Here is a 25,372-nt window from a genome sequence, read left to right as displayed (position 1 = left end):
TAATATTATTATTATTATTATTATTATTTATTTATATAGCACCATTGATTCCATGGTGCTGTACATGAGAAGGGGTTACATACAAGTTACAGATATCACTTACAGTAAACTAACAATGACGGACTGATACAGAGGGGCGAGGACCCTGCCCTTGCGGGCTTACATTCTACAGGATTATGGGGAAGGAGACAATAGGTTGAGGGTTGCAGGAGCCCCGGTGTTGGTGACGAGGTAGCTTCGGTAGTGAATGATGAGACAATGAGGAATGAGGAGTATGTATACCTGGCTTATACTCAAGTCAAGCTTATACTCAAATAAGCTTACCCAGTTTTCTGTGGCAAAATTAGGTGGGTCGGCTTATACGGTAATTTTTTATTTACTTTCTCAAGGGTAACAGGAGAAAATGGACCATACAATTTGTTGTGTAATTTCTCCTCAGTGCGCAGATATCCAACATGTGGAGGAAAACAACGGTTTGGGTGCACGGCAGGGAGTGCCATTTGACTTTTTAAATATGCTGGAATAATCAGTGATTGCCATGTCACGTTTGGAGAGCCCCTGATGTGCCTAAACAGAGGAAACCCCCCCAAGTGACACCATTTTGGAAACTACACCCCTCAAAGGAACTGATCTCGATGTGTGGTGAGCACATTGAATCCACAGGTGCTTCATAGAAGTTTAAAACGTAGAGCCGTGGAAATAAAACAATTCTAATTTTTCCCAAATAAATCTTTTTTAGCCCCCTATTTCTGTATTTTCATAAGGGTAACAGGAGAAATGGCTCCATACAATTTGTTGTGCAATTTCTCCTGAGTACATCAATACCCCATATGTGGGGGAATAGTACTGTTTGGGCGCACTGCAGGGCTTGAAAGGAAAGGAGCGCCATTTGACTTTTTGAACTCAAAATTTGAAGGAATAATTAGCGGACGCCGTGTCGTGTTTGAAGAGCCCATGATGTGGCTAAACAGTGTAAATCCCCCACAAATGACACCAATTTGGAAACTAGACCCCTTTGGGACCTTATCTAGATGTGTAATGAGCACCTTGAACCCCCAAGTGCATCACAGGAGTTTACAACGTTAAGCCGTGAAAATAAAAAAAAAAAATAAAAAAACATTTTCCCCACAAAATCTTTTTTAGATACAAATTTTGTGTTTTTCAAGGGAAAAAGGAGAAAATGAACCCCAAAGTTTGTTGTGAAATTTCTCCTGGGTTCACCGATACCCCATATGTGGTCGAAAACTACTTTTGAGGCACAGTGCAAAGCTCAGAAGGGAAGTAGCGCCATATCACAGCGCAGATTTTGCTGCACTTGTTTGAGGGTGCCATGTTAAATTGGCAGAGCCCCTGAGGTGCCAACACAGCAGAACCTCCCATATGTGACCCCATTTTACCAATTAAACTTCTCAATGAATTCATCTAGGGGTGCAGTGATTATATTGACACCACAGGTGTGTCACAGACTTTATACCATTGGGCAGTGAAGAAAAAAAAATTCCATTTTCACCACCAAGATTGTGTTAGCCCCAAGTTTTACATTTTCACACTGGGAAATGGATAAACAAAGTCACGACTTTAATCAGCATAACTACCAGCTATAGAATTATTACTACAGGTAGACAAGAGGATGAATATCCGCTGATAACAATACTGGATAGAGCGTACGGACCAGTCGCTGATTAACAGAGAGAGGAAGAGGGGGGAAATGCATCAAAATAACGACCATGAATTCCACAAATTACAATAACATAAAATCCATCTCTGTCAGATACAGTGCAGGAAACAGGCGAGGACACAGCGCCACACCAAGCACAAACCACCGCACAACCACATGACTGCACCAGGGGCGCACAGAACCATGGGACCACGGCTGCCCACACCTCAGCCAAACCATCAAAGCCATTCCCCCCACAACAAGGGGGTTTAATACAATTCAATTCTTTTGACTTGAATGGAATGAGCTGAAAAGAGTTGCAGCTTCCGGCACAACCACTAAGAGATGTAAGGAGCTGGGCCTGGAAATCAATGCAGGGAAGATGGCAATCACAGATCCCTTTAATCAGGTGCTCAGCGAAGGTGTGTACAGTGGAATCCCCATTGATCTGATATTGATGATTAATAAAAGGCTATTATGATTATTATTATTCCTGAAAACCCCTTTAATATTTTACCCTTCTGGGAAAACAGATCAATTTATTTAATTTAAATGAACTTCATCTATTATTGATGAACGAATGTGACAATCCAGCCAATTGTTAGTAGAGAGCCATCACCATGACCCGCTCCAGGCCCCGCCGTCAGTCTCTATCTGACAGCGGTCTAGATTTGTCTGTGATTATTTGGAGCTAGGTCAGAACGGATGATAATATGTATTTTGACAGCATCCAGAATATATCCCCTTACCATCTCTGAATTACAAAGTGTTGGAGGCAAATAACGTCTGCTCTATCTGGAGGGAAGAGAAGATTTTTAAAGCAGATGTTCAACTTGCGCAATCTAGACAGTGACGTGACAGATCTGAGCCCGGGCTTCAAAGACCAAGTGGCGATGGAACCATCTCAGTAAATATTACTGCTGTCATTGCTCTCAATATATATTTAGCAATAACATTCGTACTAAAAGAAAACATGATGATTTCACATCTTTCGCAGAAATCTCCGATCTTAAGTTTAAAAGTACAAGATTTCTGCTTTTTTTTGGTTATTTTTTCTTATTACATTCTTGATATTTAGAACAGTAGGCCTTAAATAATACATTATGGTGGTATAGTACTCTAGTAACCATGCAAATGCTTCTTATACACAAAGGCCACCAATTCATCAAAGCTTTTACTCCAGAATTCTGGTGTAAAAAGCTTTAAAAAGTCACAAAATGTTTACGCAATGCAGAGTTGCACAAAAATGTGACATCTTTTGGAGTTTTCATACCAGTTTTGCCCAAAATCGATGCACCTGGGGCAGGACGAAAGCGTGACGGGAGTGGCGACTCTTGCTTGTAAATTTCATAATGAAATTATGCTGTTTTGGATATATTTTTTGTATTTTCATACCTTGCACACTTGTCAAATGCACCCAAAAAGGCATAGACACAAAGGAGTCTGTTTCACTACAATTATGGCACTATACTGTTTGAAATTTAGCAATTTTGTTTGTGCAATTAAATGTTTGATGTTTTTACCCCAGTCACAACTAGCTTCACCAACTTTTTGAAAATTGGGCAGACCTTAGAAGGGATAGGGTGTGGTCACATGCTTCCAACAATTGCATAATAAATTATACCAGAAATGTTTAGCAGTCCATAATTTGGATGCAATGAAGAAGGAAAAAAGGCACTATGGACAAAAATGGTGATTAAGATATACAAATTAATGAACGCTGAAAATACAAATACAATTATAAAAAAATAACATGTCAAATTTGTCACTAAATCTTGTTGGACCCTCTGCTCATGTGCACATAATCCATATTGATTCCATTCTAAGGAGTATGTGTGGTGATTACCTCCCTATTTTTGGATTTTTACTTTTTCTATACCTGCAAAGCGTAGAACATTACGGTGTGAACATCTGAGCAATGTGCTTTCTGCACATGCTGGATCAATCTGAGTGAACCCTTTCCTGAGATGATAGACTTATAATGTTCTCTGAAAAGGACATAAAGGAAGGGGTCTTATTGTTTTCCCATTGTAAAAAAATGTAGGGACAAAAAAATCACATAAACTAGGTGATGTGTTTTGCATGAAATAAATAATACAAAACCTGGCACTCAACTTTGTGGTGTGAAGAAACGAAAGATTTATTATCCCAAATCAGAAAACGTTACGGTCCCACAGCTGGACCTTCATCAGTAACGTTTACTGGGACAATGTATAGATTCAAGTGGCTAAATGGCCTGCCCGGAGGTTGCTACCAATATAGTATTGGATACCCAGAAAGAGAAGTTACAGCCTATATGTATAGCGGTGGACGCCGCGATGACAGCACCCATATAGGCTGTAACTTCTCTTTCTGGGTATCCAATACTATATTGATAGCAACCTCCGGGCAGGCCATTTAGCCACTTGAATCTATACATTGTCCCAGTAAACGTTACTGATGAAGGTCCAGCTGTGGGACCGAAACGTTTTCTGATTTGGGATAATAAATCTTTCGTTTCTTCACACCACAAAGTTGAGTGCCGGGTTTTGTATTATTTGCTGATTATGGTTTGGGAACCTACCCGTGCACCTCATACAGTTGTGCACACGTGTTTCTAACTACGTTGCATGAAATAAATTCTCGGACTTGATGTATATGTATTGGTCAGCCCCTGCTGAGAACTAAATTACACTGTGACTTTAAGAGACAATGCTCTTCTATGATTTGTGTGCACTTGGACTAGTCATTTCTCCTCTGCAGCTTGCTGTGTGTTGGTTAGGAAAAAGAAGCAGGAAGTATCGGTTCAGGAAGAGAAGAAGGTGGCTCGTGCATTATCTAGAGCAGTAACACTATTCATATTTCATATATTTCATATTTACATGTCTTAGCACTACAGAATGCAACTTTATTTTTTTTGTCGTGCCTGTGAGAGTCAGGCAGGACTATAAGTATGTCCAATCAATTCCCACATTTGTGGTTCCCCTTAGGTTGAAAATCTCTAAGCCAATTGTTGGAGTCTGGATATAATCTTTTCTGTACCAAAATGTCTTTCAGACTGGTAGATTTTCTGTATGTATCTAATTAAAGGTTTTCGTTCAGCTGGTCCCGTTCTAAGAGGTACCAGTTTTTGAAAATGGCTGAACGAATGTGTTTGTCCATTGGCCCATATCTAAAATTGAAAATAAATCTCTTTCCTTTGTTATCTCTATTGTGTTTGTAATTATTATTCAGTAAATCCCTCTGAGAAACTGCACTGGCTTTACTTAAAGTGGCATTTAATAGCTGATCTGGGTATCCTCTCTGTCGATGATTTGAGTAACATTTATGGCGGTGGCACACGGCAGATGAAAGATCCACAATATTCATTAAGAGTCGCACACATCTTAAAGGAGTTGTCCAGGCTTGGAGATAAAGTCTACAGTCACTCGTTGTGACTGCAGATTTGTGAATCCTCACTGCGCGCACTGTCAGGGTTCTCCAACACTGGCGCCAGAAGTAGGTAGTCATGTGACTACAAGTATGCGAGTTGCATATTTCCGCCACATTCCAACTAGACGTTTCTGAGGTAAAGCACGTCTAGTTGGCACATGTCCGCATTAATGAATTCGACACATCTTACTCCACCGCTTATTCCATTATTAACCATGGCGTACAAAATGTCAGTCCTAATGAATCAAGGCCAGTGAATACAAGTACTCAGAATGCCATCTCCAGGCCAGGTACATATACATCATTATTACTTGTGAGAACAATAAGCACTGGGTAGATTTTTGCTCACTTTACTGTATGCAGGTTTTTAAATACATCAGATAGGGATTATATACATTAGACAGGACTGCTCTATTATGGGTATACCTTGGCAATTGGTGGAGCAGCTTATACTTTTTTTTGCAAAAAAACGTATTAACTAAATACCCTGTATTTTTTCATTTTTTGACTAGCACTTGCTTATTTACTGTGACTTTTTTACAACAGAGTATTTTTGACCTCTCTGTGCGTTTTTGTGTCTTCAAGTTCTTTGGTGGTGTGAACAGGTTTCTACAGACTTGTTCACTGTGCAAGTTGCCCATGTGTTTTGGGTTCTATAATTGTTCTCTTGTTTCTACAAGACTGGGGAGTCCACCACTCCTCTGTGGGTCATTTGCATTGGAGCTGTTCCATCTCGCATGTTCTACATGGATATTTTCTCTCTGAGCCCTGTTCATACAGGTACTATACAGATGATCAGGTTTTTAAATACATCAGATAGGGATTATATACATTAGACAGGACTGCTCTATTATGGGTATACCTTGGCGATTGGTGGAGCAGCTTAACATACTTTTTTTGCAAAAAAACGTATTAACTAAATACCCTTTTTCATTTTTTGACTAGCACTTGCTTATTTACTGTGATTTTTTTACAACAGAGTATTTTTTGACCTCTCTGTGCGCTTTTGTGTCTTAGAGTACCCTGTATCTTGCAGATTGCTGGTCACAATTCTAAGAATAAATGTAAAAGAAAACAATCTGGTTGTCACATTGCCCTTGATAAATGTTCAGATTGTTCAGCTTTATTCACATTCTGTGCGGCACGCTAGACATGTCATTGCTCCAAACTACTTGACTAAATGAGCCGTAATTGCTCGTCATGCTATTTATCCACTTCAGGTTGTCATTGACATTAGTTTGTGTATGCAATAACACTGCAAAGTTATTTTTTCTCTTTTTGCTTGGGCCGACCTTTACATTACTGCATTTAGAGGACAATAAAAATACATATTATCATCTACATCATCTGCAATGATGTAGAGTTTTAATTTTATCATTCTCAATAAATATATGATAAAAAGAAACATCTACGGATGCTTGAGGGGTAATTATTCTGTAAGTGAAGTCTGCTTTACCCGACACAAAGACTACTTTCCTGATTATTGAATGTGGACTGATAGCAGCATTTCTAGCAAGGCTGAAAGTAAAGATGTGCCCATTCTTCAATTGAATTCTTCAATTGTTTTAACTTTTTCAACTTTTAGAATTCTGGCCCCTCCAGTAAAAAAAAAAATATTATAAAATGGCTATGTTAAATTATATTCTTTATTATAAGTGCTTACAGTACATCTTGACTGTTGGCTTAATGATGGTGTAAGGAAGCGAAGCCGCTGTGTTAGTGCACCACCTGCAGTCTAGCGGAGTTCTTGACTTTTCGACAAGACACTTTGTAATTGCAGAACTTGATTTCTTTACAGAGTTTCCGATATGGAAGAGATACACTTGTGACATTGCAGAACTTCAAACTAGATAGAGCACAAAGCAGCCTTTCCCACCTCTGTGAATCATGGTGGGCTAATGGTACAACCTGCACGCTTACCCTCTCTCTGCCACAGCTTGCACTCCAGGTCTGAGTGAAGCTGACGCTTAATGAGGCTTCACAGGTTCTTCACCAAGACCCTTTCAAACTTTTGGTCTTGTAAGGCAGCCCCACAGGTCCTTGCCCATGTCCCAGTCTGTCTCGAGACAATCATTCTTGGATACTGTCTCCGACCACTCACTGTCCTTCCCCGCTATCTAGCTCTCTGCTAAAGGTCCACTACTTCCAGACGGGGGCTGGAGTAGGGCGCAGCTATATGGAAGCCCCCCATGACTGCATTTTGGCCGGGAGGTTTTTTGAATAATGCTACGGGGTTGTGATAGGTGGATGGTAGCGGGGGAGGAGCTTCAAGGAGGGAGGATCTGCAGGGAAAGTGCGGGAAAACCGCCATTCTTTCCCATATGCCAGAGTGAGCCAGACCCACCCACTCTCCCCTTTGTTTTTTGCCTGGGTTTTTTTATATATTTGTATAGTTGTGTAAGTTTTATAAAAAATAAAAAAAAGGGATATGTGCATATATGTATATGTTATAGTTATGATGGTAGAATGTTGGGTATAATTTTGCGTATCTTTATTTGTGTTATTGTCACAGTGGCGGAGTTGGTGGGGGGTGGGGGTTCTTGGAGTTGATGCTGATTGGTAGGGGGAAGGAATTGGAACATAATTACTGGCAATTGAAAATGGTGTGGGGTTTGATCTGGCATTTTGGTATGGGCTCTAGACGGGGTTTTTACCCTGGGAGCTGTTGGTGGTTTTTCTCTTCCCGGATCGGGAAGTACAGTGCCCTCGAGCTGGTGATGTACAGCTGAGGGTAACATGGTGGTCTATCTTCATTTTTGGGGGTTTTGCCAGATCTTTTAGCTCCAAGAACCCTCCCCTCGAATTTATATACTGATTGTATTACTGTTTATGTTATTTTGTTAATAAAAGTTGGCCGCTGTGGCCAAAATATCCAAATGAATATAAATGGTTGTGTGTTTATTAAAGGAATGGGGTCGGGTCGGGACGGTATGGCGGGGGTTTGGCGGTATTTAGGATTACGGCCGAAGATAAAACCGTACTCGGCATACGCAGTCATGTCCTTTACTGCCGAATTCTGGCTCAGCCACGGGATTGTGACTAAAATCACCCCTTTTTGGTGGGCTTTGGGTCTGTTTCACCATCAGTGCTGGTTTATACTACAGGCATCTTATCTCTCTCTACCCAAGAGGAGTATGATGGAGACTCTGGGGGTCACTAGTATTTCACCACAGATTGTACACATCAGTTATCCCTGCCTGTACTGTTCACAAACTATTTCTCTATACTCATCTCACCTCAGACTGGTCCATCATGGCATCATATTCACTCCTGCGCCCAACCACCCGCCACAAAAACATGTCACACACATACACCTCAGTCAGTTCCCAGATAAGCCCATCAGCGCCCACTGTGAAGATCCAGCGCCAACTGCACTGAAAAGCAGCATTACAAATCCATACTCATAAACCTCTGGACAACATGTACCATAGAAACTCCGCCAATGTGGCACTCCAGGAGCCCAGGTACCACAGTAGTGCTGCCTTCTTCTTGGGGAGGGTCATGCTATGCCTGGAAAAAAAGAGAGATCTCTTTAGCAGGTAAATCACACACACAACACCTTCTGAATCCAGACCAGGAGGGGGAGCTCAAAACCCCATTTTAGGGCAGCTTCCCTGAATAAAGATCCTGGTTTGGTGGAGGAGCTAGTTTAGTCTGGAGCAGACAGTGAAGGGAAAGGAGCACAGAGGAGAGATTTCAAGGAGGCAGAGACCGGGTTCCGGGAGCCCGAGGCTAGAGTGGAACTGTAGGACACCTAGCAGAACCGGAGGGCACAGAGCTACACGTATACTGCCCAAATTAAGCCTGTGGTACAGCAGCACCCTGTAGCCTGGAGTCACTGTGCAGAGACCCCAGAAGGAACGGCTCAAGCTACCATACAGGTACCTGTCCCAGGACAGGGGAAGAAACCAGGACCTTGTTAGGACATTACAGACAGCCAGGGACTATAGCAAGCGCACAGTGGAAGGCTCCCAACCTGACTTGCCAAGGGGATTTCACTTGTTTCCGGGCTGTCTGGACTCCTAATGTATCTGTTGCCGGTAGTCTGGACTATGGCCTGCCAACTACAGCAAACCAGGTAAAGACTTTACAACTTGTGTCCTTTATTCATTGACCGGCAAACACCATCATCACCATACACTCTAGGACCCCTGGGGACCCCGCTTCACTTGCGGAAAGCATCACCATCATTGCTGCAACAACATCCCCCAGAGGACCCCTTTAAAGCAGCGTCGGTCCCTCTATTGACCGAACACCACAGGTAGCGTCACGATAGACTTATTCACAATTCCCCTTTAAAGATCTTTCTCTTTTACAGTGAGTCCCACACCACGGAGCGGGTCGCAGCCACCATGACATCCTCATTAAGAGCGACCGGACCCGTTGCCGAGTACCCTGCCCTGGTGGGCGACTCACTAACATGGGGGTACAAACATCACTTTACCCATTACAAGGCGAATAAATTCTGCCCTGAACAAGAAGATAACAGCAGAGTAAGGAAAGGCTTGTTTAAATGTAAGGGGCTGGCGAGCTGAAGATATGGTTCATTAGTTTTCTATGGCACCTGTGAGCAAATGTTGCCATCTACTAAGCAAATCGAGCATGGTGGAACCAGAAGATGGAGGAAGCGTTTCTGGAGGGACCAGCCTGAAGGGAGCACTGGGTCAGGTGATAGCTGTGGCACAATTACCAAATATAAAAGGCCAAAGTGCCAAGGTGGGAAGTCAGTTGGCACCAACCAGTGAAACAGGGAGGACATGTGAACGCAGAGGCAGAGCGATCGAAGAGTGGCTGGAGACTGCATCATGTAGGCCAGGGGTGTCAAACTGCATTCCTCGAGGGCTGCAAACAGGTCATGTTTTCAGGATTTCCTTGTACTGCACAGGTGATAATTTAATCACCTACACAAATAATGAGTTGGAGATTAAATTATCACCTGTGCAGTACAAGGAAATCCTGAAAACATGACCTGTTTGCAGCCCTCGAGGAATGCAGTTTTACACCCCTGATGTAGGCCATCCAGGTGCCAAGCACCAAAGCTCTGACTGCAATAGTCAAGATCCAAAGCCCAGACTGCCCCGGTTAACACCCAAAGCTCAGTCTTTGCCAGTGAAGATCCGATATCCGGACACCGCAGGTCAAACACTGAAGGTCGAATGCTGATCATTGTACGGGGCTGGACATCTGCCATGGTGACCAGGGAATGCAAATGAACTGGGCTGTTAGTTCGAGCTTAAAATTATGATACAGGGAGCAGGAGGGACCAGGGATGGTCCGTGTTAGGAACACACATAAGGTACCAAGTGACTCGTTACTAAGCACTTGCGGCCTAGCGGGAAATACCCGTGAGCCCTATTAGTGCCAGTATAATCATTAGAAACTTCTGAAGGACTCATTGCAGTGACGGGCCTAACGTTGCAAGTGACGCCCATGGAGTTAAAGCAGAAGAAACTAAAATGCAATTCACACTGAGAGTTAGCTAGATTGAACATAGAATATGATACTGAAATTGTTGCATCGTTGTTATTGCTAATATTGTGTGGTTTGTTACCCAACAGCCGAACAACTAACTGGTTCCATAATTAACACTTTCATTTCTGTGTTAGGAGCATAAATAGCTTTAGTTGGCTACTTCTGCCTCATCCTTATCTGTGTGTTGCATCTCAGCAACCTGTTCACACAGACATCAGTGATTTTGAGGAAATTGGAGTTTAATCAGTGTTTTTTTTTTATCACAGCTTCATCAGAGTTTGGTCTGTGTGTCAGTTTTGGCCAGAGTTCCATCAGTTTTTCTTGGAAGAAAAACACACAAAAAGTCCTATATAGCAATCCATGAAAAACGGATGGCATCCTAGTCCTGTCCGATTTTTCACAGATTCATAGGCTTGCATTTCTGATTGTGACTCTCTAATCAATATTGAACATGTCTCGGCGATTTTGCACTGACCGCTCAGTCTGCAAAAAAAATCACATGTGAACTATCCCATTCACTATCACGAGTATGAATGCGAACAAGTGTGAATAAGCAGTAAATAATCATTTAAGAGGGCGACTTATGCGATTCCACCCTCTTATATCAGCATTCGACAGAGTCATCGCTTGCAGGAATCCAGTAACAAATCTATAGTGCGGTGCAGAAGATTTAGCCAGGTGTGGAAAAAATGGCACATAGTAAGAATGCTTTCAAGAGTAGAATTGTTCATATATATTTTTTATTAATTAACAAAATTCAAAGTGAAAGAACAAAAGAGAAATCAAATTCATACTTGGTGTAACCACCCTTTACCTTCAAAACTATCAATTCCTCTAGGTATGCCTGCACGCATATTTTAATGAACTCGGCAGGGAGGTTTTTCCAAACATCTTGGAGAAATAACCACAGATCTTCTGTAGAAGTAGACTTGCACTCTCCCAAGCCAAGCGCTACTTTTTACGTTGGTGTTGGAAAAGATGAGATATCCATTGGCTAAAACAATCGACTTCGACCTACAGATAACTAAAGATATAGGGGGCATTTTTCCTCTCCTGGAGATTGAAGGGAATCTGTCAGCAGGTTTTAGCTATGTAATCCGTCAGCAGCATGATGTAGGGACCGAGACTCTCATTCCAATGATATGTCACTTAGTTTACTGGATTCAGCAGTTGTGATAGAATCCCAGTTTGCCCTGCTGCACATCTAGCAGATAGTTAACAGTAATTGACATTGCGGATGCACAAATAATTATTAGGGATGAGCGAATATACTCGTTACTCGAGATTTCCCGAGCACGATCGGGTGTCCTCCTCCAAGTATTTTTTAGTGCTCGGAGATTTAGTCTTCATCGCCGCAGCTGAATAATTTACATCTATTAGCCAGGCTGAGTACATGTGGGGGTTGCCTGGTTGCTAGGGAACCCCCACATGTAATCAAGCTGGCTAATAGCTGTAAATCATTCAACTGCTGCAAGGAAAACTAAATCTCCGAGCACTAAAAAATACTCGGAGGAGGACTCTCATGGAGCATGCTCAGGAAATCTCGAGTAACGCGTATATTCGCTCATCACTAATAATTATTAGAAAAATATATTTAATAGAAAAATTACATATCTTAAAAAATCACAACCTCTATATGGGAATGTAATGTGGGTAGACGAGTTTCGAACAACAGTTCTTAGTCTTTTAGGAGATGTACATACAGTACAACCTCTTACATCTCCTTCTCCCACATGGGTAAGCACTTTCATTGTACTGCACTATGAATGGCACTTTATACTTAGAGAATGGCATTAACACTACTATATACAGTATTCTCCTTCCACTTGGAGCTGTTTTCTTTGTATGAAGTGTTTTGTGTTTTTGAGATATCTATATTGATGCAATTTGCATTTTGTGCCACTACTTGCAGCATTATGAGCGGGTTTTGAGGATGCATTGTACTTGGATTTGTCCCCTTTTTGTACTCGTCCTGTATGGTTCTGTGGGTTACTGATACCCATATTAACGTTTATAAGTGCGTTATTAATAAAAAAAATTGCACATCGATTGTCTACAATACTTGTGTCTCACTATATTTATTTATTGAGGGCACATTGCTCCATTTCTCTGTAGGAATAGATCTAGCAGAGTTCTGTATAACTACGCCCACACCACTAATTGACAGCTGGGGGCGGGGTTGGACTAGGAGACACAAGACACATAGCCCTGAGTCCTGAGTGATAATCTCCTGCTGATAAAACAGTGATTTTATTGAAACAGCAACACACAGCCCAGTAAGTGATACATCACTGGCGTCAGGGTCTCAGCCCCTACATCATGCTGCTGTCAAATTACATTGAAAAAAAAACCTACTGACAAATTCCCTTTAAGCCATTATTAATTCAACAGGAGAGGTACCTTTCTTGTCTTGTATTTTTTGTGTCCCCTCTTGAACATTCATTCTCAGCATAACATAGATCTAATTATTTAGCTATTTTATAAATAATATATATATATATATATTATTTTATATATGTTGTTAAATAAATTATTAAAATAAATAAAAATAAATAAATACATTATTTTTAATCCTTCCTCATAACTACAGTTCTCCATATCAGTTTTGTTGTCTTCTGTGTTCTTTTCCAGACTCCAGGGCAGTCTTTGTATGAGCTGGAGCACAGTATGAACTGTATATATTAGATGAACCTGCATTCATGCCTTCCAAAGCGGTGGTATTCTGCCTCTGAATCCTGCAGCCATGCCTCTTTTGGCACACAAAAGGATCTTGCTGGCCCTAGAAACAATTTACTGGCATTGCACGCTGTTATTTTAGTCTACTAGCTGGTTACTGCTTGTTTGATCTTTGTACTTAAACTTTACTTCCAACTTGGTGGAAAAAAAAACCTATAGAGATCAAATGATTGAAATCCAAGCCTAGAAGTGGATAGCTTTTTTTTCTTTTTCTGGTTCTTGCATGTATGATTATTTCTCCGGGATTTGTATCAGACAGCAGTAAACTACCCAAACAAGTGATATTGATCCACGTAACTTCAGTTTCCTGGTTTAAATCAAGAATACGACATTCCGTTTTATTAGCTAAAACATGATTTATTGTGGAAAGTAGCAAGTGACATTTCATTCATATTTGAAAGATGTGACCTTGAAGTCACCTTTGACGGACAGGTACGTCAGTTTATCATACCCATGGCGATTTGGAAATGAGATCTCATGACCGTCCGGAAGTTTCACAACAAATTTATCTCCATGAAAATGAATTGAGATCTATGGAAGAAATTAAAAAATCAAATAAAAATTTATATAAATATTAGATGTCAACAACATTTAGAAACCCCCAAAAGTCGAAGTTCACATTTTAGAAGACACGGACAAAAGTCCACGCATGTCACTAAAGTTAAACGATAATAAGGTCTATCTAATGCTGTTTGCGGTGTCCTCTGTTCTACATTGTTTCCACTTCATAGTCAAGTCAGATAATGTATTATGGAGGATAATTTATAATCAAGAAAACTCCGGCTGCATTTTATGTTCTCAATGGTCCAAAAGGGGATGTTCTCCATCATCAAAAGAAAGTAGTTAAAGGGAACCTGTCACCAGGTTTGGCCGAATAGATACGGCCATCACGTTTCAGGGCAGATATACATTATTCTATAATGCTGTATAGCTGCCCCAACCCGACCTGTAAGAAAAGACAAATAACTTTTATTATACTCACCTGCGGGGGGTCCGGTCCGATGGGCGTCACTGGTCTTGGTTCGGCACCTCACATCTTCTTACGATCCCCATCCTTCTGCTTGCTTCGTGTGGATGACGCTTCCCTTCATCATCCTCACAGTCTCCTTGGTACAGCGCTTCTGTGCAGGCGTACTTCTCTGCATGCGCCGAGGCTCTTTGACTTTTCCCGGCACCTGTGTACTGCAGCACTTTGCTCTGCCCTCAACAGGGCAGAGAAGTACGGCTGCGCAGGAGCAGGCTTTGCCGAAGAGATGCGTCATCCACACAAAGCAAGCAGGAGGGTGGCATTGCAAGAAGGGAGGCGCCGGACCAAAAAGAGTGACACCCCTAAGACTGGACCACCCCACAGGTGACTATAATAAAAGTTATTTTACTTTTCTTGCAGGTCGGGTTGGGGGCAGATAAACAGCATTATAGAAAGCTGTATATCAGCCCTGAAAGGTGATGGCCGTATCTCTTGTTGGCCAAACCTGGTGACAGGTTCCCTTTAAAACTAAGCTTTTCATCATTGTGACACTAATACCGGCATTCCCGAAAGCTCTCCTTCCTTCCCCATGCAGGGATGCGAACATATTCACTGCCCAGCCACTCGGTATGGACCCTGGCGTTTTCTCTGCCTCCTGTCTCCTGTGCAATCCATGTGAGGCACCATGTGCACGTGTGCATGCTCCTCTGTTCTTAAAGGCACAGTACTTACCTGAAAAGATGCCCCAGCCAATAGCTGGGAGGCATTTTGTTTAAAAGGCACCCTCTCCAATAGGGTGGTGCCAGAGCTATCTCTATAGTTCTTGTAGTTTGCGTAGTGTGTGCAACGGTACATTGCCAGGTCTCGTGTACTAGAATCCTGAGTAGTTGGAACTTGAGTCCTTGGCTTTTGTGCATCCAGGCCCAGAGCCCAAACCCTAGGTCCTTGTGCGGCCAAGCCCAGAACTCGAACCCCTGGTCCATGTACGACTAGGGCCTGTATCCTGAAACCGCATTCAGCAGTACATGAATCCGAAACTACATTGGCAGTATCTGACTCTTAAACCACTCCGATGGTACCTGATACAGTATCCGAAACCTGTGTGTCTGAACATGTATCACATGGTGTGGACTGTTATACCAGTCTCTGAATCCAGTCCTGCCTGTGACTCTTGTCAGTACCCATCCTGCCCTTGGAGTAGTCTGAACAGAGCCCAAGTCTGTTACCATGTCTGTGAACCCTATCCCTGGGGTCAGCAGCTCCAGTACCGGGGACTACCTGCAGCTCAAGCCTAGCTCCACCATCAGGAGCTCTAGTGAACACCAAGTAGCCGCTTAGCTACGCCCCTCCTTGGCAAGCCCGTCACAGTTGGTCTACGAACCACGGACACCACCTGCATGCGTGACAATTATATGGGATAAAAAATTTGGAAGAATGTGCACATATTAAAAAAATGCTTATGCGTTTCAGGTAAAAACATCCTTAAGCATTGCTAACCACTTCACTTTGGTGCTGGAGAACATCTCCTTTTGGACCATTGAGAGCTATTTGACCTGGACGCCAGACCAGTGCAGACTCCGTGCAGCACACCCAGACAACAGACTGTCAACCCTGGAAGCCTCCTGTTATCTCTAATACATAGGTGGTGCACTGAATTGATACTTTTTCCATTTTATACTGGCTTGAATTTTTTAAGTGCTAATGTATATCCCTGATATGTAGGCTCCCTCTTAGACATGGCCCTTTTTTAATCTTATTGCACCTACCTTGACTTCTGTCCCTGGGGAAAAGCACTGATGTCCATCTCTTTGCTCCTTTTCCCAGTTGTTGCTCCGCTTGGAGTTGCACACAATCGTGTTCTCGTTGAAGCGAGGACTAAAATGTAGGCCTATATCACTGGCGCTACGGCCCAGATTGAAGGAGAAGCTGTGAAAGAGACAGGCAGTTTTTTCACCAAAGGTTCTAACCGCTGACATCCCTGCCTATCACTAGCATGGGAGACTAGAGCACCTGCCTGCCATTGTGCAGTAAGGAGGTGTTTGAATGGTGCGATGGTCGAGCCTATCGCTCTATTCTGTCTATGTGGTTGACAAAAAAGTCAAGCATTGTCCTTGATTGTCTCCACCAGTCCCACAGGAATTGATATGGGCGGCAAAGCATATGCTTGACAATCGTCTCATTCAAACTCCTCCTCACTGTGGTTGTGTGGTCTTTCTTATAAATAGTGGGGCTCCCATCTATCAACCATTTATCATCACCTATTTGATTGTTAGTTGAATCTTGTTAATTGTGAAAAAAATACCTTTAAAGAGGATCTACCACCAGATTTCACAATACAGTACATTATTAAATAGATATTTAAGACCTGAGGAGGCTATTGTATTTACTTTGAAAAGCCATGTTATAACTGTTGTAGAATATATTTTTTTTAAGTTTACCTACCTGATAGTAAATTCAGCAATGAGGTCTAACTGGAAACATCTAAATAGCAGAAATATATAGCCATTCTGACATACATTTTTTTATGTAAGCACACCAGCCTCATCAGATCTAAGAGACCTATTTAATAATGTATGAAATCTGGTGACAGATTTCCTTGAAATAATTGTTCCACTATATTAATATTGATGACCTATCCTTCAGATAGCATCTCCACCAATCGGCTGTGATCAGTTCCGCTGTCGGCAAGATGTCAGCAGTTGTGGAGTTGAAAAGCACAGCTTCAGTCCACTGTTAAATGGCAGATCTGCTCATAGGAAAATTCATATATGAGAGGATCCTCGGGACATGGCAGCAGCCACTAAACAGTTGATGGAGCTGTTCTGTTCAACTCTGTAAACTCTTACATCTGGCCAGTGAAGGTGCCAGGTGTTGGACCTCCACTAATCTGATAATGAAGACCTATCCAAAGGATGAAGTGGGAATACCCTTTAACGGGCATCTCTCAGCAGGATCAACCTTTAAGATGTCTATATTGGCACGCAGGTTATAGAAAATTGAATAAAATGATACGTTGATATCTGAGATCCAATATCTTATTCCAGAGAATTCAATATTTTTCTTAATATGTAAATGTTAAGATCTACGGGCTGGACATAGATCTCCCTGATAATCTGCCTCCAGAGATTATTTTAAATGATAGGCGGCGTTACCAGTGGGAGACATGTAGATCAGGAGAGTAAACTGTCTGTCATTAAATGTCTCCCGGATGGAGATATGTGTCCCTCCCATAGATCATAACAGCTCATTTACATATTAAGAAAAGCAAGGATTTCTCTTGAATAAGACGTCAGATTGCAGATATCAACGTATCATTTGATTCAGCTTCCTACGACCTACATGCCCAAAAGGACAGCTTACGAGGGTTGATCCTACTGACAAATGCCCTTTAACTAATTGTTTAAATATAATGTTAGAAATTCAGATATTCAAGTGTTTCAAGGAATTCTTCATTATTGTATTACGGTACTATGTTTTGTTCCAGACAATCGGCACTAAGCAGGTTCTCCAGCAAACCTCCTGTTAGATGTCCCCTTGATAGTCATTGCCATTATTGTTACAGGGAACAAATAACTTACTTCTTGGCATCTCCTGGAAGTTTTCCTTTAAGCTTTAAACTTTCTCCCTGTGACAGCTCAAGGTTCAGCATTTCAAATATCTCCTATTTTATAAAAAAAAATTCACTGTTATACATTGGAATTCCTCATTGCATTCAGTTGACACATTCAAATTGTATGTCGCTCACACATAGGCACGAAAGGACATAATACACAATTATTTGGCTTCTCTCTTGTCACTTTCACACTTAAAATACTATGAAATACTAGAGTCAAAATTAATTATTGGTAACTTGATGGTTTATGGCAATGGGCCTAAGGCTAGGGTCACACAAACGTTTTCTCTTCATCTGAGAAAATCGGTCTGATTATGCTAGATAAGAGTGAAATCCAATTTCCTCAATGGTGGAAAGAAAAAAACTGTTTCCATTTTGTTTATTATGTCAGTCCATTACAATCAAACCATTATCCAATTTAATCCGAGTGTGGTTTGATTCTTTTCATGGACCCATAGACTTGAAAGGGCGAGTATCATCCATCCAATGATATCACTCACATCCTGTATTTTTCCCGACCTATCTCTTATGCTGGCGCAATGTCTAATATTCCGTTATCTCTGAATTTGTGGGTGGAAGCAAGAAGCACAAAGGAATCTTGCTATCGTGTCTCTATGTAACACACAAAAGCAGCAGCAGTAAATACATTATACAGCGGTACTGAGCAGTGTAGCGTTGAATCCAGCACTGAGGTGAGATTAACACTTTCTGCAAATTAGCAGCACCATCTTTGTGTGTGTATATCTTAGCTTCTCCCTTTCGATGCTACTCCTTCATTCTCCTCCCTCCCCTTTCCATAAACTTCAATAGGCAGTTGGGACCACAGAAAGTTGCCCTTGTGCCCTGTTTTGACAAAGATGGATTTTTGTAATTTTTCAGAATAATTGATGAGTTTAGGAGAAGACGTGGCTTAGAAGTGCATACTTATCCGATAAGTGAGTTTCTTATAATCAGTTTTTCTATTGATTTATGCAGAATTAGATTATTCAACAGTAATTAAAGAGGAGCTGTCAGCACGACTTTGTAACGTAAAAACATGGCACTTTGCTACTGATTACATTGATACTTTTGGTGAAGAATTCCGCTTTGTGGTTTTTCTTTAATCACCATTTAAAGTTTTCTGGTGACTAGATTTCGGTGCACAGGGGCCGGACTGTGCACTGGGTCTTCTCCTCCCTTCCCTGGCTCCTCCGCTTTCCTCCGGTCCGTGAATGACCTGCCTCCTCTGTTTGGAATCTTAGCAGTGACCTGTCATTCACAGACTGGAGGTAGGCGGAAGGGCCGGGGAATCACAGACCGGAAAGAGGAGACCCAGTGCACAGTCCGGCCCCTGTGCACCATAATCTCATGAGCACAAAACTTAAAATGCTGATTGCAGAAGAACCACAAAGAAGATTTCTTCACGAAAGGTACCGATGTAATCAGTATTACAGCACCATTACAGCCGTGTCTTTACTTTACATTACATAATAACCCTGACAGGTTCTCTTTTACCCATTAGGAATTATGTAGTCACGTGATGCATTTGTAATTAATAGGAATAGTAAAGGACTCCATTAGTATGTCACCTTTAGACACAGTAAATAAAAATGATAAAAGGCAAATCACAAGCTGTCGAATAAATTCTGTAAGTTACGTCTCTTGTATAAAGAGGAACAGGGTTTTAGCTAACAAGGCCATTGAAGAAGATGAATTGTGCACCATTAATTGCTTCCTGTTTTCCCATGTCCCTTCACAATCATTAAATAGGTTAAGGGAACAACTTGATAAGATGCGACTATAAAAGCAGAAATAACAGAGGTAATTATGTACCGATAACCACCTGCTCCATATCAAAGATGAATAAAGGGCAGATCTAATCTGCAAGGTGCAGAGGTCATAGGGGTGCGGAAGGGGCACTGTGTATGAGGGGGCATGAACAGTAAAATGGTTTGTCATCAATCTCAATTATTTCTCAAAAACCTACTTGTGCGTATTTATTACCCTACAATTAGCCAGATCTCTTATACGGAATATCTGATAGAAAACATCTTGACATTTCCATTTAGAGAAATATACGTTAAAGCACCACTCCAGCGTTGGTTTTTTCAGCACTGGAGTGGAGCTTTAAATGTAAGCCCCCTGCTCCCCGTTCTTATACTCACTTCCCGGCGGCTTCACTTTGTATCGGTTCCATGACACCATCTTGTGCCAGTAACTTCTGACTGGCCGGAAGTCAGAAATTAAGTCACAAGAACTCAATGCAAGTCTATGAGAGCCAGAACGAGGCTGTCGTAGACTCGTGTTGAAAAGTGACTTTCGATGTGCACCATGAAACAATGGAGCTGCCGGCAGGTCACTTTTCGCCGGAGACCGACGGGAGAGACATTGAAAAAGGATGAAGGTGACGGCAGGAGAGTATGAGACAGGGACAGGGGAATTACATTTAAAGCACCACTCCAGGGGTGTAATTATAAATATAAAAACACTGGAGTGGTGCTTTAATAGAGAGGCGTAGCTCCATCAGGGTCTTGATTAATAACTCAAAATAAAGCTTTGATAAAAAGAGAGTATCTTTCTAGAGGACCCACTCTAGTTATGCATTACAAGGAAAGCCCAGTGATCTTATCATTAAAGATATCTATTAGGGTGTCATACATGGTGCACTTGTGCCAAAATTTGCTCTTTACCGATTGGGTCCACAAGTGCACTGTAATTCACTGGCAGTCCTCGGCTGCTCCTCACTTCTCCAACAATTGCTTCCCCATTGATTGATAATGGAGGCAAAGGCTCTGCTGCATAATGTCATGCCTGTTCTCCACTATCAATCAAGGAACAGGGTGTGGCAGTGGGGAAAAACAAAGGAGAGCTGCAAGTGCACTCATACGTCAACCAGTGCACTTGCGAATGGAATTTACTTGTCAAGAAAAGCTTAATATATGCACTATTTTGCCATTTAGGTAATTGTTTATATATATATATATATATATATATATATATATATATATATATATATATATATATATATATATACATACACCGGTATATTTAAATTGTGCATGCAGCTGACATTTTTGCTTTCACTCAAGGGTTGGGGATTCAATGGCTACTGCTTTACAGGTCTACATGATACGGGATAATAAGGATGTTTATCTCCCAGGAGAGGGCATGTTTAAATTCAATATGGCTGACACTTTTTATCAATAACATCTGCCTTCTCCCGTCAGAGGCATGACACAATAGCATATGATGTGTTCTACACCCCATTTATGACATGGTGTGTATTGGTGCCATACTAGTGAGCATACAGATAATATTCTGTATACATCACCCCTATCACCCCTCATCTCTAGAGGACTGTGTGTACTCCATATTTTCCTGGCGACTACAGCCCACCAAACACAATAAGTGGCTGTTGGCCAAATTAAACTTCAGCCAGCGGCTATCTCTCCAGACTTTCACATACACAGGAGGGTTCATTTCGCTCCGCTGTTCTTTCTAAGACATTTCTGGAGGCGGGTTATCTTCAGGAGAGCAAAAGGATCAGCAGTCCAAAATCAGCATGTCAAATCCTTAACCAACCCGACAATCAATAGTCTGAAGCTCCCATACACAATAGATCGTCGAAGAGAAAGTCTCATCACGCCGAAACGCGCGTTGGGGTGGGTACACGCTGCGGACTATCGCCTTCCAGTGCCTGCTCAGGTAACTATGTAGCTAATTTGGGTCAGCCTTTGTGCGGCCATTACTAGAGATACTATGTCTATGGTCTACACCTATGTTTCCTGGCATGGCCTGGTATAATATTGTACTCTTGTTCTTCCCTTGATTGATATAATACAAATGGATTCTAGTCATATCTCCTAAAAGGGATTTTGTTATTATATTCTGTTACTAAGGTTATGGTCCTCATGCCTGTACCCCTGCCGTTTCTTTGTGCACATTGTGGCTTGAGTACTTTTTTCCTCTCCTCCTGGCTTTGCCAAATGTCCTGTTTTATAACCAATCAATAAAGATTTTGTTATATTTTTCTTAATTTTATTGTTGGGTGCTTTTCGATCGCACTTTTTTCTTTGGTATTATGTACAATAGATCGTCGGCCCAACCTATCGATATTGGCAGGTTTACATTAGTATAATGTGTATGGGGGGCGTATTACAGACATATTAAAGATCATGAATTTATAGAATTTATTGTATGTTGTGCATACAACTAGGAGCATCTAATATCCTGTTAAGCCTGGATCAGTTTTCATCAGAGTGCTGAATCTGATTTTCTTCCATTTTTGGTCTTTGAAATTTTTCTTCATATCAGTGTGACTTCTTTTCTTTTGTATGCAAAAAATAAAAAAATAAAGCAAGAATTTCAAGCTTCTCTTGTCCTCAAGGCCTCATTCACATGTTCAGTAATTGGTCATTATTTTCCATCAGTATTTATAAGCCAAAACCAGGAGTGGAACACTCAGAGGAAAAGTATAATAGAAACACGTCACCACTTCTGTATTTATCACCCACTCCTTTTGGCTTACAAATACTGAGGTAAAATACTGACCAAATACTCTGAGCATGGCCTTAAAGTGATAATTTCTCGTGTTTCATAATTATGGCAAATCTGTCTGAGTAGGTGACTGAGCTGGGGGTGAGTCCGAATTGCTCCTCATTTGCCTCAATCCTAAACTCAAATGGTGTAAGCTGTGATGTGTTGGAGCTTTAGTCTACGGTCACACTATCCGTGTTTGGTTAAAATTTTACCTCAGCATTTTTAAACCAAAACCAACAGAAGAACAATCAGAGGAAAAGTATAATAGGAACACGTCACCACTAGTGATGAACGAATATACTCGTTACTCGAGATTTCCCGAGCATGCTCGGGGGTCCTCCGAGAATTTTTAGTGCTCGGAGATTTAGTTTTCATCGCCGCAGCTGAATGATTTACATCTGTTAGCCAGCATAAGTACATATGGGGGTTGCCTAGTTGCTAGGAAATCTCCACATGTACTTATGCTGTCTAACAGATATAAATCATTCAGCTGCGGCAATAAAAACTAAATTTCCGAGCACTAAAAAATAGGAGGACGCCCGAGCATGCTCAAGAAATCTCGAGTAACGAGTATATTCGCTCATCACTAGTCACCACTAGTGATGAGTGAGAATGCTCGTTGCTCGGGTTTTCCCGAGCATGCTCGAGTGTCCTCCGAGTATTTTGGCGTGCTCGGAGATTTAGTTTCTGTCTATGCAGCTACATGATTTGCGGTTGCTGGACAGCCTGAATACATGTGGGAATTCCCTAACAAACAGGCATTCCTCACATGTATTCAGGCTGTCCTGCAACTGCAAATCATGCAGCTGCGGTGACGAAAACTAAATCTTCGAGCACGCCAAAATACTCGGAGGACACCAGAGCGTGCTCGGAGAAACCCGAGTAATGAGTATACTCGCTCATCAATAGTCACCACTTCTGTATTTATCACCCACTCCTGGTTTTGGCTTACAAATACTGAGTTAAAATACTGACCAAATACTGAACGTGTGACCGAACCCTTATAATGTAGCTCTTGGTTCAATGTGCCATACGTAGTGCAATATCACACTGATATCTATGTTTTTTCGGGTACACAATTAGATATAAGGTCGGGGTCACACTAGCGAGTTTTACGGATGTATGAGAGGCGCAAAAACTACTCATTGCACACGGACCAATGATTCTCTATGGGGTAGCTCCTATCTGCCGTATATTTCTCTGCCGTATTTTACGGGCGTAGAAAATCGCAGTATGCTGTGTTTGTCAGCGTATTGCGCAAAAAATCCGCCAATGAAAGTCTATGGGGGCGAGAAAAATACGGATTACACATGGACCAACAGTGTGACTTGTGAGAAATACGCAGCGGTGTTCTATAGAAAAGCCGGCAATTCAGTAGGGTGTACAGTAAAATCATACTGACAGGGAAGAATAGGTAGAATAAATGTCTACACATAGTATAGGGGTATACAGTATATATATATGTCAGTGAGACACATATATATATATATATATATATATATATGTATTTATATTTCATACAAAATACGCTGACACACCCTACCTACGGATGACATACGGATCACTATTTTGGAAACATTTCTGCGTATTACGCATGTAAAATACGAACCGTATTTCCCTGCGGTGTGTGTGACTCCGGCCTAACACTTTCTTATATTTATGACCTGATTTTCCGCCATCATTGGCAATGTAGGAAATGTTGTATGGGATTGTAAAGTCGGACCTGCTTTTATCCAGAACCAGGACTACTCTTGATTCTAGTCTTTGAGTTGTATCTGTAATTACTAATCAGTCTAATTTACTTGTATGAGGATGACCGAATTGATCAAAAGTGGAGCTAAAAAAAAAAAGACCATTTTAATTAACCTCAGAAAACCTCAGAAAAGGTTTTCTTGCCAAAAGTTACAGCTGCCAATCAATTACTGTAGCTGTCCTGCTCAGACATAAGGTAAAGATAAATGTCTGAGTCACTCTGAATGTATATCATTATAGGAATATATCTCGATTCTAGAAAGCAGATAATGATGATACACAAGAAAAAGAAAAGTGGAAGTGTGAAAAAAAAACAATAAGTAACTTACAGCCATGGTGCAGAGAGATAGATGGAGCGTCTATAGAGAAGCCGCAGGGAAGTAAAACCTTCCCGGACACTGACCCTTCTTATATAACATGTCATATACAGTAATCATCGCTGGTTGAATATTAACTTGAGGACTTTGGAGCAGTTTCCTTCTGACAAATACGGCTATAGTGAACAGCACATGAAATTTTTTTTTCGGTGACTAGTGTGACCTTAGGGCAGCGGTAATACAATAATCTGCAATATAAAATGACTGTGGATTTTGCAAATGTAGAGACATCACCAGTGTTTGCAATGAGTCAGACGGCTATTTTCTCCAGGTAAAATCAATGCGGAATGTAGGCTTCAAACAAAGAATTTCCATTAGGGAGGTGCGAATGTCCAACGTGTCCTTCACCTTTATGGATAATAGGTTTTCCTGGCTATAGAAAATGAAAAGTTACCATAGTTGCAAAATCCCCAAATAGCTTTTAAGATTGTGAAAATCTCTAATATAAGATGCATTATTTTCAGATAATGATCCCATTCTGTTCTATACTATGTTTTATCGTAATGTGTCGCATTACCTGTTTACTCACACTTCTAACCATTAATGCCTCTTTAGCGAGCCGTCAGCATAGCAAAACGGCCAGTTTCCGCCTTCTCCCAGTAGGGAACCGTAAAGGGTCAACCCATTATAACATGTGATGGCAAATCACTAGGATACAGCCATTACTTTTTGATTTGTTGCAGTCCCTTAAACTGGTAACGGAAGGAGCTTTACCTTACCACTATGCCATTTACTTGTATGGAGTTGACAATATAATATACTGTATATATATATATATATATATATATATATATATACTAGATTGTGGCCCGATTCTAACACATCGGGTATTCTAGAATATGCATGTCCCCGTAGTATATGGACAATGA

General features: G+C 41.3%; 1 protein-coding gene across 1 annotated transcript; it reads right to left on the bottom strand.

Moving 5' to 3' along the window:
- Nucleotides 1–13,612: 13,612 nt before the first annotated feature.
- On the bottom strand, nucleotides 13,613–24,529 carry LOC138647664 (galectin-2-like). Its single transcript, XM_069736844.1, has 4 exons — nucleotides 24,456–24,529; nucleotides 17,822–17,904; nucleotides 16,010–16,169; nucleotides 13,613–13,807 (listed from the first exon to the last, which is right to left on the bottom strand). Exons 1-4 carry the CDS (start codon nucleotides 24,459–24,461, stop codon nucleotides 13,661–13,663), a joined length of 396 nt encoding a protein of 131 aa, XP_069592945.1. The 5' UTR covers nucleotides 24,462–24,529; the 3' UTR covers nucleotides 13,613–13,660.
- Nucleotides 24,530–25,372: the final 843 nt, after the last annotated feature.

This window comes from Ranitomeya imitator, chromosome 8, assembly GCF_032444005.1.
Source record: "Ranitomeya imitator isolate aRanImi1 chromosome 8, aRanImi1.pri, whole genome shotgun sequence".
Taxonomy (NCBI): Eukaryota; Metazoa; Chordata; class Amphibia; order Anura; family Dendrobatidae; genus Ranitomeya; species Ranitomeya imitator.
This window is presented reverse-complemented; position numbering and strand designations above follow the sequence as displayed.